Source organism: Condylostylus longicornis, unplaced genomic scaffold (assembly GCF_029603195.1).
Source record: "Condylostylus longicornis isolate FDR11 unplaced genomic scaffold, ASM2960319v2 ptg000004l, whole genome shotgun sequence".
Taxonomy (NCBI): Eukaryota; Metazoa; Arthropoda; class Insecta; order Diptera; family Dolichopodidae; genus Condylostylus; species Condylostylus longicornis.
Window position 1 is genome coordinate 25004192 of NW_026577973.1, and position 16525 is coordinate 25020716.

At 29.7% G+C, this 16525-nt stretch overlaps 1 protein-coding gene across 1 annotated transcript in view; it reads left to right on the plus strand.

Moving 5' to 3' along the window:
- The window catches only part of LOC129607739 (uncharacterized protein MAL13P1.304-like), a 133641-nt gene that overhangs the window by 15973 nt on the left and 101143 nt on the right, over positions 1-16525 (plus strand). Inside the window, exon 2 of the mRNA XM_055518917.1 lies at positions 9206-9261. Within this exon, the coding sequence (XP_055374892.1) occupies positions 9206-9261 (56 nt within the window). The remainder of the gene's footprint in view (positions 1-9205; positions 9262-16525) is intronic.

Here is a 16525-nt window from a genome sequence, read left to right on the forward strand (position 1 = left end):
TCAGATTCATAAAACTTGGCAGTCGTGTGTCCAATTATAGGTCAAAGATATTTCTGAAGTTTTGGTGGAATTGCTTGACAGGTTCGAGCAGCTCCCATACAAGTCCAAAAGCTTATTTTAAATATTTGGAAAAATAATAAAGACAGATTCATGAAACTTGGCAGTTGTGTGTCCAATTATAGGTCAAAGATATTTCTGAAGTTTTGGTGGAATTGCTTGACAGGTTCGAGTGGCTCCCATACAAGTCCAAAAGCTTATTTTAAATATTTGGAAAAGTAATAAAGTTAGATTCTTGAAACTTGGCAGTTGTGTGTCCAATTATAGGTCAGATATATTAGCGAAGTTTTAGTGGAATTGCTTGACAGGTTCGGGTACCTGCCATACAACTCCAAAAGCTAATTTTAAATATTTGGAAAAATAATAAAGTCAAATTCATGAAACTTGGCAGTTGTGTGTCCAATTATAGATCAGATATATTTGCGAAGTTTTAGTGGAATTGCTTGGCAGGTTCGGGTACCTGCCATACAACTTCAAAAGCTAATTTTAAATATTTGGAAAAATAATAAAGACAGATTCATGAAACTTGGCAGTTGTGTGTCCAATTATAGGTCAAAGATATTTCTGAAGTTTTGGTGGAATTGCTTGACAGTTTCGAGTGGCTCCCATACAAGTCCAAAAGCTTATTTTAAATATTTGGAAAAGTAATAAAGTTAGATTCATGAAACTTGGCAGTTGTGTGTCCAATTATAGATCAGATATATTAGCGAAGTTTTAGTAGAATTGCTTGACAGGTTCGGGTACCTGCCATACAACTCCAAAAGCTAATTTTAAATATTTGGAAAAATAATAAAGTCAGATTCACGAAACTTGTGTGTTCAGTTATAGATCAGACATATCCGTGAAGTTTCTATAGAATGGTTTCACAGGTTTAAGTAATTGCTATACAACAATGAAAGGTGCAGGGTATAATTCAATCGGTTCATACCGACTGAAACGTTTTTACTTGTTTTATATTATGCTAGTTTTGATTTAAAAGCCTATTATGTGACATAATGTTCTAGGCGATACTAATTTTTTAAATCGAATAAAATTTTTTAAATTGTTACGCCAACTAGAATCGAAACGAACGCTCACTAATTATTTTGATTGTAATTATTATTTTCTTTTTCGCTTATACATTTCCAACTGTCTTAAGCAAATGCTTTTGTTTTTCTCATCGAAGGAAAAGGAAAGCATGAATACTACTAACATGCCATTCACTGGCAACCCATAGTTAGTTATGTGTTTTACCACCAAAAACTCCTCCTTATACTCTGATACTAGTCCGCTTAGACCAACCATCAAATTTTCTGGGAGAATCCCGGATAAGGAGGAGTCTAGAGGCCTCTACATTGACATGTTGCTCCAGACGAGCTCTATTTCTCACCGCCCTTAATTTTGTTAACTATATATGAAATTTTTAGACTTCTGTATATATAGAATTTTTAGACCATACAACCAAACCGGTTTAATAATTTGGTTATAGAGCAGGATCTTATTTTGTATCGGTAACCTAGACTTGCGACCTAGAAGCCAATACATTTCTTTATATTTTAATTCTAATTTTTTTTTTTTCTTCTTTACATGTTCTTTCCATTTTAGCTTGACATCCAGTGTTATTCGTAGATATTTTGTCGCATTTTCCCATTTAAATTAACACGTGGGGGTTTACAAGAACTTTATTTGCAAAATTTACTTGTGCAGACTTTGTTTAATTTACTTTTATTTTCCATTTCTTGTACCATCGTCAATTTTTGATGCTACTGTCATAATTGCAGTATCGTTAGTATATGTAGCCACAATTGTATTTTCTATTTGAGGCTCATCTCTTGTAAAGAGTAGATATAGTATTGGACCCAAAATACTGCCCTAAGACACACTTGCTCTTATTTCTCTAAGTGTGGAATAGTCCCCCTTTTGTTTGACTCTGTCTTTTAAATAATCTGTCGGTTAAATAAGAAGAGAGAATATCCACATATTGCTTTGGTAATATTTTTTCTAACTTGTATATTAATCCTTCGTGCCAAACCTTGTCAAAAGTCTGTGCCACGTTTATAAAAATTGTTGCACAAATTTGTTTTTCCTCTAGTGCTTGCGCAATAATATTTATGATTCTATGTTTTAAGCAAATGCACGAAAATTTATTAAAATTAACAACGCTTGTGGTGCTTCTCTTTAACTCAATATGTCTTTTATAAAAACTCTTATTGCCTTAAATATTTTAATCAAATTTGAAATATGATACTAATTTCTACATGAATATAAAAGAAAAAATAGTAATAATCATTCCAGTGTCCAAATTTTCATGTTAATTATAATTTTAATAGTAATAAATTTTAATGTAAATACTCTTAAATTAAAGAAATAAATAATAACAGAATATTAAAATATTATATAATTGAGACGACACTTTATTTATTTTATTTGCAATCATTGTTAACAAACAAAATTTTTTTTTATTCTATTTTTTTTTTGGAAAAAAATGTTTGTTAAAAGATATTAAAGATGAATAAAATGACAATTTATTACATTGTCGCACTGAAAGTATTTTAAATACACATACATATATGTATTGTGAAATAAATAACACGAGATTTTATAAATAAAATATGAAATGAATGCTATGAAAAAAACGAGGAAATGCTAAATTTGAGCGTAAATTAAATGTATGATATTTTTATTAGCATAACGATGCACGCATGTGAGTATGGCACGCATGTGTAATTCGGTATATAATTTCTGAGAGTATCATTTAATTAAAGCATTTTAATTTAAAACATATAAGTAACAGAAAAACTTTAGCCTGTAACGTTTACAATTCCTGTATAAGTAACAGAAAAGTACTGGGGGAAGGGGAGGCACAAACTTCTAGGAGTAATTTGTCAGGATTAAGGAAAATCTGATTAAAAAATAAAAATTTATATTCTCCTTTATAGGACAATAGCAATAATTGACTCATTTGGCATAGTAGATATTAATCTAACCATATGATATGATTTTGTTTTACTCGTACGGTAATGGTCTGTCTTTTGCAAAGTACCTGCTTTTATTTTAATTCAGGCAAAAGCGAGAATAATAATGCAGCTATTCAAATAAATTCAATCAACCAGTTTTGACATTTTGTTTTGTTTGAAATGTATGAGTCTTTTTACCAAATTTCTTTTTTAAGTATAAGCAGATACACAGCTTATAAGTAATATCTTTAATTTTCTAATAGCATGAAATATGTACAACTTATACAAAATTGTTTTATTTCATATGCACATACATACAAAAGAAAAAAAAATGATTCGAGCATCTGTAGTGAAAACGCGTGGAGAGTTTGCCATAACATATTTTCATGTATGTAATATAGTTGTTTTAAAAATCATTTTTAACGACAAATAATTAAGCTATAAGGTGCCAAAAACTTTTTCCTATTATAATAAATCGTTCCAAACGAATCTAAATTTGTCGAATGAATTTTCGGTTTTCGCTCTTTTTCGAAATAGGATGAAATAGAAATGTTAACATACTTAACTTTTCTATTGTGAAGTACATATTGATATTGATCATTGAATTCTAACATGTATGATTGAACTTTAACATGTATGATGGTATGGCCACAAATTTTTTATTGTTAAAACTAAGGTGAATGATAAAAAGTAAGATGTAAGCAATATATTTATTTAGTTTTGGAAATATTCAAATTATAACCAACCTCAAGTGGTTCGGAGAAAATACAAAAAAAAATTTTAAAATTAATTTTTAATGATTTTCCAGCCTTGAAAAGTGTTCAGTACATGAGTGGCCGCCAAGTGTATGTTCTGGCTTAATGAAAGTGTTGTACAACGTTATGAAAATGTCCTTTTGACACTTCCTTCAAATTTTAACGACGATAGTTTACCTTTAGTTAGGTTACCCAGAGAAATCGAAATCTAGTTCTTAGAGTAGAGATTCACTTTATGCCACGCGAATTCACCAAAAAGTTCGTAAAATATTTTAATTAAGCTCGTAGCAAAAGTTCAATTGCTGAAAGCTGACTTTCTCAAAAATATACGTGGTTTGTCGCATTGTTAGACAGAACTAATATAAAATTTCAAATTAATCTGTTGAAAATACAGAAATTAAAAAATAGCACGTTGCCCGTATCTCAAAAGTTCATCACTTCGTAACATAGTCAAGGTAAACTCTTATGGGAATTTGAGACATGAGAGTACACTCACAGACTGACGGACAGACCGACGGACAAACAGGCCAACAAACATCTCTCTAAAAAGCGTTTATTTATGCTTTTATAACATGGAGAAATACATTTTCGCCGACTATTCGACATCCAAATTTTTTGCCATTACGTAAACTGCCTTTTTATAGTATAGTGCGGTCGATAAAAAAGGTTATAAACTTGAATAAAATGAATCATCGCAGTTATATAAAATCTTTATGCCATATATTTTTGTTTTCCCCTATACATGAATATTTTATGAAGAAATATTTTCCTTATTTTTAAAACATGTATGAGGAGTGATGCTATACAAAGCATTTTTAGATTCCATGGTAGAAGAAATAAAGAAGTTTTTTAATCAAAAAAGTAAATGAAAATAAATTTTAACGCGAAATGTTGTAATAAGTTTTGTATTAATATTTACCCTCTTAAGTACATTGTTTGTTTTTCAATTTAATTTCCCAAAGAAAGATGTTTTTAATTGCATAGGCGAAACACAAATATTATATATTGTATTTGTGTATATAATACATATTACGTCTTGACGTCTCCTCTAAAATTTTAAAGGGTTGTATATGATTTTTTTGTGCGTATACAACACATGCATGTAACGTATATAAAAAAAATCCTTTAAAAGTTACGATCATAGAGAAGCATTTACTCTTTTGTTAATGTCCACAGATGGAGGATTACTTTAATGTTTCCTAACATTTTTGATTATTTTTTTTTTATATAAGTATGTAAGTTTGTTCTTTAATAAAGGGAAAGTTTAAATTTATTACTTTTTTTTGATGTTGTACATTTGTATTTTTACTTATAAAAGCCCTATTTTGTGGGATTTTGTCATTTTGAATTATGTTTACACATGCATCTATTTAATTTTTTTTAAATCATATTTATTTTTGATATTATTATTTTAAAGTGTGGCTATAAAAAAAGAAAACATTCTTTAAAGATAAACTTTCATTGGTTTTTAAAATCTTGTGTATCAAAACTGATTTATTGCATTTTCATCTTTACATTCTTAATAAAATTTAAAAAAAAAACCCGCAATTCTATTATCTAGGATACCCTATTACCAATAATTTTATAAAAACTAAACCTAGTTGAAATTGAAACTTCAATGGTGTAGTTTTGCAATAACAAAAATACTATGATGAATAAATATATAAAAATGTAACAGAAAAAATTAATATTTCTCAAAAATATACCAATAGATAAACTAAAATAACGTTTATAGTGCTACATTACAAACCAATAGTTCGCCATGTAGCACTTTTCCCTTCAACAAGTGAAAATACTGCTATTAAAAACCATGTATGCACTACATTATTAAAATAAGCTTTATTCATATACGAATATGTTTAAAAAAATTCATACATTTAGGATGAGCAATGCATCCAATCTCTGAAATAAAACGAAAAAAAAATTTAAAGAGGCGTTAACATAATGCTCGAATTTACGGATTATTTGCGCCAGTTAAGAAAAACTATGATATTTTATTATAAAAATTTATAAATTATTATAATTTCTGCATTTATAGAAATTTGGAAAAGCTTGCGGTTTCTGAAATGTAAGTCACCAAAAAAAATAAATTTTCAAATTTCGCTAGGCGATAACTTAAGACAGGGTGAAAGTGAATAAAAATTTTCTTCTAGCGAAATTAACTATTTATGAATATTTTAGAACTACTAAAATTGCGGACTCCCACAATCCGAGGTCTAGAAGAAGAGCGATATCAAAATTTTGGAAAAAACGGATTTTAGATATTGGTAGATTATAGCGGCCTTTTTATTTTTGCAAAGTTTAAATATGGTATTCCGCGGTAGAAGACACCAGCCGCTACTTTTCTGCGTTTGTAAAATTTAAAAAATGTTTCTGGTTTTGCTAAAATATTACTTAAAAAATAGCATTTTAGGACTTTGAGAGCTTATGACTTTTAAGGCGGGGGAGATAGATAAAAAAATTTTTCTACGGAAATAAATTTCAAGTAAAGTATATACATACTTTATGTACACACAAAACATTCTATGTTTAACGGTATGTAGAAGTTTTATAAACATGTTCACGGGCGGACAGACGGACAGAGTGAAACTAATAAGCACTTTTTTTCAAAATATTTTGTAAAAGTACTCAAAAGTGGTTTAATCTCTGAGTTTCGGTGCAACCACAGGTTATGCCAGGATCTCAATGCAACTTGTCAAAAAATTTTCGGATTGAATTAGTAATATATTGACAATTTTAATGTGTAAACATAAATGTTCTTTGATAAGTTTTGTTTTCTTCAACTTTTAAAAAAATCAACACTAACTTCTTTAAAAGTTGTAGCAAAAATATCTGTTCTAATTATCGCCATATGGGAGCACCCAAAGCTTTCAAAGATTTTTGAAACCACTTCAAAAAATTGGCTCCTGGATTTTTTCCAAAATATAACGTATTACACGAAGAGCAACATGATTCTGAAAGAAATTTTAATATTACTACTGCATGTTTGAGTTTCTTCAGTTTAATAAGAGGCTCCAGGAAAATCTATCTTGGGTCCGAAATTTATATTAATGATTTGGAAAAATTAAATTATTAAATTAAGAGGGGGTTTATCCAGAAAATAACGAACGCGAAAATAAAAAAGTATAAACAATACTTCGTCAAGAGTATAAGCAATAAAGTATAAACAATAGAATCCGAAAGAGTTTTACTGAAAATTATGGCCACATCACCAAATACGTTTGTTCAACATTTCAGCTTTGTAGCCTTAATAGTTTTTGATCTATGAACAAAAGGCTTGTGAAGTTGCATGTCAGCTACCACAAGTACAACTTTTATCAAAAAAACCTCCCTAATAATATATTTGTTTGTGCAAATTTTCAAAACTATGCACTGTGTTTTTTTGAGATATTGCCAAATAACTTTTGGAGTTGTACCATATTTGTTTTTGCAAAATTTCCGTACTGTAGGTTGAACAGAGTTTAAGCTAAAGCCTTAATTAGTGTTGGAGAACTATCGATGTATTGAACCATGGATATTTTCGATATATCGTCGTAAAATTACCGCGATATATCTATAGTTTCCTAACGTAACTTGCTGTATAGTAACAAAACTTGCTGCTGTATATACATGATAGTGTGATTATAACCAAACATTGAGTAAATAAAACAAGTACATATATAAATAATGTTGTTTGAACAATATTAACTGAAATAAGACGTATCACCGACTTACACAGGCATTGTAATGTGCGTAATATTAACTTTAAATATTTTATTATTTTCTTTCTACGTTTTTCTTTTGTTAACTTTTTATTCTTTATTTTATCGATAAAAAATCGTTTGCTGTTTTGAACTTTTTGAATTTGTCATATGCTTAAGCAAAAAAAAATTATTTATCGGTTGCCAATAAACTGTCAAGCTGAGATATTTTGGAATATTAGTAAAACTATTGTATACATCGAAGCATTTATGCCTATTGGCATACTCGCTTATGTAAACCCTCAGTCAAGTCCAGTATTCAAACATGTTGTGTGTTAAACTTCAACTTTGACAAAGCTAGTAGCAAGTTTTTTCTTTTGTTTATTCCAAAAAATACAATAAAAATAAAGCTTCACTTCATTTCATGTTTTCAAGAAACATTTTCAATTTTCAATTTTCACTAACGTAATAAATTAATGTGTATACGAATGAAAATAAAGTTATGGAACTAAAAAAATTCAAAACGATATTCCGTTCTTGCCTACTTTTAAAAATTTATTAATTGAATTTATTAAAACTATCGATAGTGGCGAGAGTGCCATCGATAGTTCTCCACCTCTAGCCTTAATAATATATTCGCTTGTGCGAAATTTCAGTGCTATAATTTCTTTGCATAATATGCTAGGAAAAAGAGAGAGAAAAGAACGATTTGTGTTTTTTGCTGATTTCAACAAATTTTTTTATAAGTATGCTTGGAAAAAAATATAAAGTTGGGTCAAACCAATGGTTTGTATTGTAGCACTTTTCCCTTCAACAAGTGAAGGAAAAAAACAGTCTATGTATATCCACCACACTATTAAAATTATTTTCATTCATAAACGAAACAATTTTTAGGATTGCATATATTTAGGTTGAACGATTTATGCAGCCTTTGAAATAAAGCGAAAATTAATATAAAGTGGGTTAACATACTGCTCGATTTTAAGGGTTAATTGTATGAGTTAAGAAAAATAATTATATTTTTTAATGCATGGAATTTACCGTTAGCTTTTTGCGTTTATAGAAATTTAAAAAATCTTACGGTTTCGGAAATATAAGATCTCAAAAATTCAAATTTTACAAATTTCAAGAGGCGATAACTTGAGAGGGGGTGGAGATGGAAAAAAATTTTCTTCTAACGAAATGAAGCATTTATTACTATCTAAAAGCCCCTACAATTTGAAGCTTCTACAGGCTGGGGTCTAGAAGAAAAACGACATCAAATATTTGGAGAAAACAGACTTTAGATAACGGTAACTTTGAACGGCCATTTAGGTTTTCTATAGTTTAACTATAGTATATCGCGCTAAGGGAAGCAAGCTTATGGTTGACTCAACGCTTATGGTTTTACTGCAATAAATAGTTAAAATATGGCATTTTTAGGTTTTTGGGCGGGTATAACTTCTAGAGGGGGAGAGATAGGTAAAAACTTTGTTCAACAGAAATAAGTTTCTAGTAAAGATCTATGTACGTATCTAAACATTTCTACGGACGGACGGACAGACGGACGGACGGACAGAGTGAAACTAATAAGCACTTTTTTTCAAAAAATTTTTAGAAAAGTGCTAAAAAAACAAAAAATGCTCTTGTAACAATTTGTTTCAAATTATTTTATGATCATTGAAATAATTGAAGATCAATAGTAATTTATGTTAAGTAAATCAAACAATTATTTTTAAAACATCTGTATTACTCTGTATGTGTTAATCAATATTAATTTCTTTTTTTTTTTTTGCAGGTGTGTGTCTGGTAACAAAGGTTCTAATAGTTTTTTCCGCTTGGGTTTATATCGAAGTAAATATTATTAACTTTATGCAAATTTGATTCAAGAAAAAAAAATTGAAATGATTTCTTTAAGAAACTTGTATCCCTAAACTAACAAATATTAGTACTTAAATAATCGAAAATATCTTCGAAAAATTATTAGGTTGGCGTTTTGATTAGAAATTGAAAGTTTCTGCTAATGTTGATTCCCAAAAAAATGTTGACAAATTGAAAATTTAATAAATGACCTTTATTTGTAACATTTCAGCTTGATTTTAAAAATTCAAACTCGAATAAACTAAACATAAACTTAAACTGAGATTAGTTTTTTCAAAACATTAAAAATTGTTTTTATTAACAAAGCTACAATTAATCAAATTTTAAAATCGAAAATTTTATTAATGCCGATTATAAAAAATTTAAAATATTAAGTTTTATAAGCAATTCGTAAAATAATCTTTGAAATATTGAATTTAATTTTCCTATTGTTAATTTTGATGAAAAAGATGAAATTTTGAACAAATTTGTTTTTTTTTTTGAGAGCTTAAGGCTTTTGCAAATTTTATTTTTGTCTTTCCATTACAATAATGACATATTATTTAGGAATTAATTTCACTCCTTTTTCATAAAAACACACTGAGTATAATTAATGCTACATTAATTCTCACATGCTTCATACCGTATAGAATGGTATAAAAATTATTAAGGTATGTTTTTTGGAACGGTTTCAGAAATATTCTTACAACTTTTTCTGTGTTTTTGCTTGGTTTTTTATTGCAGATTTTTGTGGCGAATGCTAATAGTTTTATTTCTTTTTAGTACTTTTCCAAAAAATTCCGTCCGTCGGTTCGTCCTTGGACATGTTTATAAAACTTCTGCACCCTTGAAGATAGAAAGCTGAAATTTGACATGTACATAGATCTTACTAGAAACTTACCTTTACTAGTAGAAGAAAACTTTTAGCTATCCCCCCCCCTACTAGAAGTTATACTCCCAGCTCTCCAAAAACCCTATGGAATTTTTTAACTATTTATTGCAGCGAAACCATAAGCATTTTTCAAATTTTGCCAACGCAGAAAGTAAAAGTCTTGCTTCTCTTATCGCGGCATACCATAGTAAACTTAAAAAAAAAACAAAATGGTCGTTCAAATTTACCGTTATCTAAAATCCGTTTTTTTTTTTCTCAAATTTTTGATGTTGTTTTTTTTCTAGAGCCCAGGTTAGGGGACCCTGAGATTTTGGGTAGCTTTTAGGCACTAACAAATAGCTCATTTCGCTAAAAGAAAATTTTTTTCCATCTCCACCCCCTCTCAAAATATCGCCTCTTGAAATTTGTAAAATTTGAATTTTTGACGCTTTATATTTCCGAAACCGAAACCTTCTTCAAATTTCTGTAAATGCAAAAAGCTAACGGTAAAATCCATGACATTAAAAAATATAATTATTTTTCTTAACTCAAGCAATTAAAACTTAAAATCGAGCATAATTATGTAACCCCCCTCTTTAAATTAATTTTTTGGTTTACATATTTCAAAGACTGCATAAATCGTTCATCCTAAATATATGCAATCCTAGAAATTGTTTCGTATATGAATGAAAATAATTTTAATAGTGTGATAAGTATACATAGACTGTATTTAAAAACAGTATTTTTACTTGTTGAAGGGAAAAGTGCTACAATACAAACCATTGGTTTGACTCAACTTTATTTCAATTCGTTTGTAGCCCAACCGATACAATATAAGTTGAAAGGTTATTTTATTTATGACTTATTTTGCGTTTTGTTGATTGTGTTATTTTAGTTGATATTTTTAACTTAAAAGCAACAAGAAAAAAATATTTTTTTTCATTCTTTATTAATTTATGGTTTTATTTGACCATGTTTTTCAAAAATGTAAAAAAAGATTTCCACTTTATTCCGTTTGCTTCAGTAAAATTTACGAAAAAATTAAATTCTAATATCAGAACAAAAAGATTGGTGAGAAGAACGTTCCTTCATCCGCTCTATTTATGTGCGCATATAAATCCATATATATCTATACATATAGTTTATTGCTTAACTCTTTTTTGGAAAGAAATATGTTCCTTTATTTATACAAAAGTATATACATATATATTTATATATACACATATACAAATATTTAATATAACATATTATATATACGTACATATGTGTATAAATATATATATATATATATATACATATATACTTAAACTGCAAGATACGTGTACCTCAAGATCGGCTGAACCGATTTTGATGAAATTTCACATTTTTTTTCTTTTTTTTTTTTTTTTCTACTAGGTGAAAAAATCTCGAACGACGAAGAAGGACGGCTCTATCTGCCTTTTTCCTCCGACAGTGGGGGAGCGTGACTCCTACCCTAAAAAATCACCTAAATTCTGAACGGATAAAACTGGTCCTACAGACCAACTATTACCTCCGCGCTAACTTGGTTTTTCCGTGCAGGTATTAAATACCTTCCATAAGGAAATTGGTATTTCGTATTAAATCGAATGGCCTTGTTCGTTTAAGTCTTTCTGTCATAACGCCATTGTCTCGCAGCCGAGCTGCTTCCATATTTACATGCTCTTCTAGACGAGCCCTATGCTTTGTAGCACAACTATTAATTTCATCCACAACCAAAGGAATTCCTAAGTCCCTGCGGACATCACTGTTACGTATATACCATGGCGCATTTACCATGCCCCGTAGAACTTTATTCTGGAAGGTTTGAATTCTGTTAATGTGAGCCTTCTTGGCACAACACCACAGCTGAATGCCATATCGCCATATTGGTTTAATGATTTGGTTATAAATTAAGATCTTATTATCAATTGCCAAATTGGACTTACGACCTAGGAGCCAATAATTTTCTCTATATTTATTTTCTAATTCTATGTGTTTCTTCTTTATATGCTCTTTCCACCTTAGCTTGACATCTAAAGCCATTCCTAAGTATTTTGCTGAGTTATGGATCGCTACGTTCGTTCCATTTACGTTAATTTGTGGTGGATTCACTATTTTCCGATTGGTGAAGTTTATGTGAACCGATTTTGCTTCATTCAACTTCACCCTCCGATCTCTAGTCCACTGGCTTATTTTGTTAATTGCCTCCTGTAATTTTTTTGTCGAATCGTCAATGTTCGCTCCTACTGCAAATATTGCAGTATAGTCAGCAAAAGTGGCTATCGTAGCATTTCTATCAGCTAAATAATCTATCAGCTAAGTAAGATTTCAAAATTTCTACAAATGACGAATGTAACATTTGCCCTAACTTAAGTATAAGGCCCCTGTGCCACACCCTGTCGAATGCCTGTTCTACAACTAGAAACATAGAAGAGCAGATTTCCTTATTTTCCAAGTTTTTTTCTATAATATTAGTCATTCTATGGACCTGGTCTATTATAGAATGGTTTCTTCTAAAACCAAATTGATGGTTCGGTATTAGGCCCCTATTTTCTATTATTGGCTTCAATCTCGTTAATAGCAGCTTTTCAAAAAGCTTAGACATCATTGATAACAGTGAAATGGGCCTGTAAGACTTTGTTTCCCTCAAGGATTTCCCGGGTTTCGGCACCATAATTACCTCCGCGACTTTCCAAGCACAAGGAACATACCTTAAATCCATAGCTGCATTCATGATTTTCATCAGATGTTCCAATGCCTCGTCTGGTAGCTCTCTCAGTACTTCCGCAGTAATAAGATCAAAACCTGGCGATTTTTTCAACTTCAGGGATCTTATTTCTTCCGCAATTTCTAATTGAGTAAGTGGAGCTATGCTGTCTGCTTCATTTGCGATAGATTCTACCAAACCCATATCTGAAGTTATTCCGTTTGGAGTGAATATGTTTTCCAAGTGATCAGCAAACAATTTGGCCTTCTCTCTATTTCTCCTCGCCCAACTGCCATTTGCTTTCATCAGTGGCGGAGCGTGCCTAATCGTTCTCTTTTTACTCCTTGCCGCCTTCCATAAGCAATAATTCTTTTCCCTCGTAGCTGACAAGTTCTTTATATAATTTTCGTATGTTGCCGATTTAAATTCTTGGATTTTTCTTTTAAGCACCTGGGAAAGCCTGTTTAAAACAGTTTTATCATCAGGGTGAGATGCGAACGTTGCCATCTACGTCTGGCCCTTCTCTTTTCACCTACTAAATCAGTTATTTCTCGAGGATAGCTATTTACTGTCGGTTTGTACTTTGACATTTTTGTACTGTTCCATGCAGCTCTTTGTATGATTTTAATAAATCCTTCTAACTCCACATCTAATTGCTCTCTTGATTGTATATTAATATTTACGTCAATATTGTTTATTATTTCGTATCTAAAGCTCACCCAATCTGTAGTGCTATTTGTTAAACTGGGCCTAAATAATGTATTAGTTATTTTTTCACTTAGTTTTAATATAACAGCAAAGTGATCCGAATTAAAATCATAGTTATCTTCAAGGCTTAGAAAGTTTTCTGATATTTTTTTGGTTATAAAAAAGTCAATAACATCAGGAATCTTGTTAGTGTCAGTAGGCCAATAAGTAGGAGTGCCAGTGGAGTGATAGCAACAACCTAGCTCTTGAATAGCTTTTCTTAGCTCTCTTCCTCTAGTTGAGGTGATTCTAGAACCCCAATCTGTATGTTTGGCGTTATAGTCACCTACTATTAGATATCTGTATCCATGCTTGTACAGGAGATCTTTAAAAGTATTTTTCTTAATGCTGCAATTTGGTGGACAGTATACAGCACCAACACTAAAGTCCTGTTTAGTCGCTTTAATTTTTATCGAAATAAGCTGAATTTCAGCCGTTTCTATCTTGAATTCTTCATTGTTCTATACTTTCTTTTATTAGTATTGCACTAATAAATGAAATTTCACATGCAAATTTATTAAGAGTATGTCACGGATTGACCAACTTTTGGGATATATCAGACCTCGGGATCTTTTAGCGGACCTGTTTTACATTTTTGATCATTTTGAAGAAAATATTCAACAGATTTTCTTGAAATTTCATATATAGACTTCATCCGTACGTCCTCGGAACCTCCTAACTTTTGAAAGAAATCAGGTGTCAGAAACTGAACGTTTGCTACGGGCCAAATATATGTACATATCAAGCGATTTTATTAAAATTTAATATTAAATTCGAGGTGTTAAAAAAATGAATCTATAAATTGTTTGGAAAGATCAAGGCTCGAAAACGGATATGGAGTTCGATTTTACTATATCTACGGAACAAATTGATGAAATTTCTTGAAATCTTATACTTGAGTTCTGGTTGTTATTGACAAACTTTTCATATAATTCGGACGGCACAAAATGAAACTCTACTAAGAGCCAATGTCACATTTTTCTAGGTAAGTTAACTAAAAGCACAATGTAAAGAAGTGTTTCAAACGGGTTTTTATAATACACTGAAATGCTTTTACTAATCTAGATAATGTACATTGTGGTCAGTTATGTGCTGACCACATCAGTTTTTTTTTGTCTTCCTGCCATACGAAAAAGGAAAGTTTTTTTTTTGGATTTGAAGGAAATCGATTCTGAAGGAAAGTTTTAAATTAACAATAACGCTTTTGTTATCCTAATTGAGTATGGCATGAATACCACATCATAATAATCCAATTTATATGCGTATTACATAACCAATTGGAATTAATATGTAAACAGGCCAGATAAAAATTTATCTTATTAAGAAAAATAATACAAAAATTAGTTATAAAAACCATGTATGTATGAATCTTATAAAAGTTTTAAAAAATTTTAATAATTTAATATATCCTGGGAAGAATAAATATTTTCTTTTTGTTTTGAGTATAAATCAATGTCGAAAAAGAGTGGCTTTTTCAGAAAATTTTGAATAATATTTTCATTGGAAAACTAGAATTTCCCTTATCTTTTACGGCTCAGGCAGATCTGTAAATTTTTAGCTTTGCTATTACTACTTGATTGTAAAATGTTTGCGCGCACAACTAAGAAACTAAATGTTAGCTAAAAGTTGGAATCAGTTTGTAATAAATTGATTGTTTCATTGCATGCGATCATACAATTGCATGTGTGCGTGATTGAATATAAATCTATGAAATACAAACAAGTAATCAAAGAGTAGCAAAACTAAAAATTGCATGGCTGCCTTAACCCTAAGTTTGTTCTCTAGACCCAATTACACCATTTATTCAAGTGTTATTAGTATATAATTTAAAGATAGTTTCACATCATAATTATGAAATTTTTAATTCAAGTTAGTTTTTATAAAATTACACTAAAACTTATGATTTCTACTTTCATTTCAATTACGTTATTAATTTCGTTGTGCCTAGGGTTTCTTTTTGATAGATTGGTAATTTTCTGAACAATATTTGAAAAGCAAACTATAATTTCGAATCTTGGATATCTATAATTTTCGTAGTTTAATTATAAATTTGAAATTAGAATTTATTTGTTTTTTAATTGATTATATGAATATACGAAAATTTACTATACCTCCATATTCGGATGAAACGTTTGATTTCGAAAGGCTTTAACGTAGTAATTTATATAACATATAATAACGTTTTTATATTCAAACATATTTAATGTAATATTTAACCAAGTAAAAATTACCAATACAGACCAAGAAACAATTACTAAAATTTCCCTTTATTGAAAGTTGTTAGTATGTAAATACGTGAATGTTTACATCAAAGTACATACATTCTACATATTAACTATAAATGTAAAGATATGCGTTGGTAAATAGGAAAGTTTTGAATAAATTGATATAACTAGAACAAAATTATAATGCGTCTGAAATGGGTTTACAAATTATTAAAATCTCTGTGGGGTCATCAGTGAAATTTCTAAAAACAAAATTGAATTTCATTTTGCCTCAGTCCAAATAGTTTAAGTTTAGTGATGAAACTCATGTTTAATCGATCGTTCAGCTGGAAAAAAATTAAAATCAAGAATATCAGATTTTTATTCAATAATTTTAACTTCTTTTTTATTGGGAAACCAAAGGAATTATTTAAATCTTTAAAGAAATTTATTAATGTTTACATGTGAAAAACAGAGAACTTATATGTACGTATGAACTACTACACAGTATTTCCTTTCCAAAATGAAAAAAAACATCATTTTCATTACAGCGCATTGAACAGTAACAAATTTTTCAGATAGTTATGGGAATCAACTATATATATAAGTTTAAGGTTTTCAATTTCGACCCATGTTGGCCATTAGGTCAAGTTACTTTTGTTTATGCATGTGTACTTGCACGAAATTTCTTTCCTTTTTATTTTTTTTTTATTTTTTTATAAAAGCAGA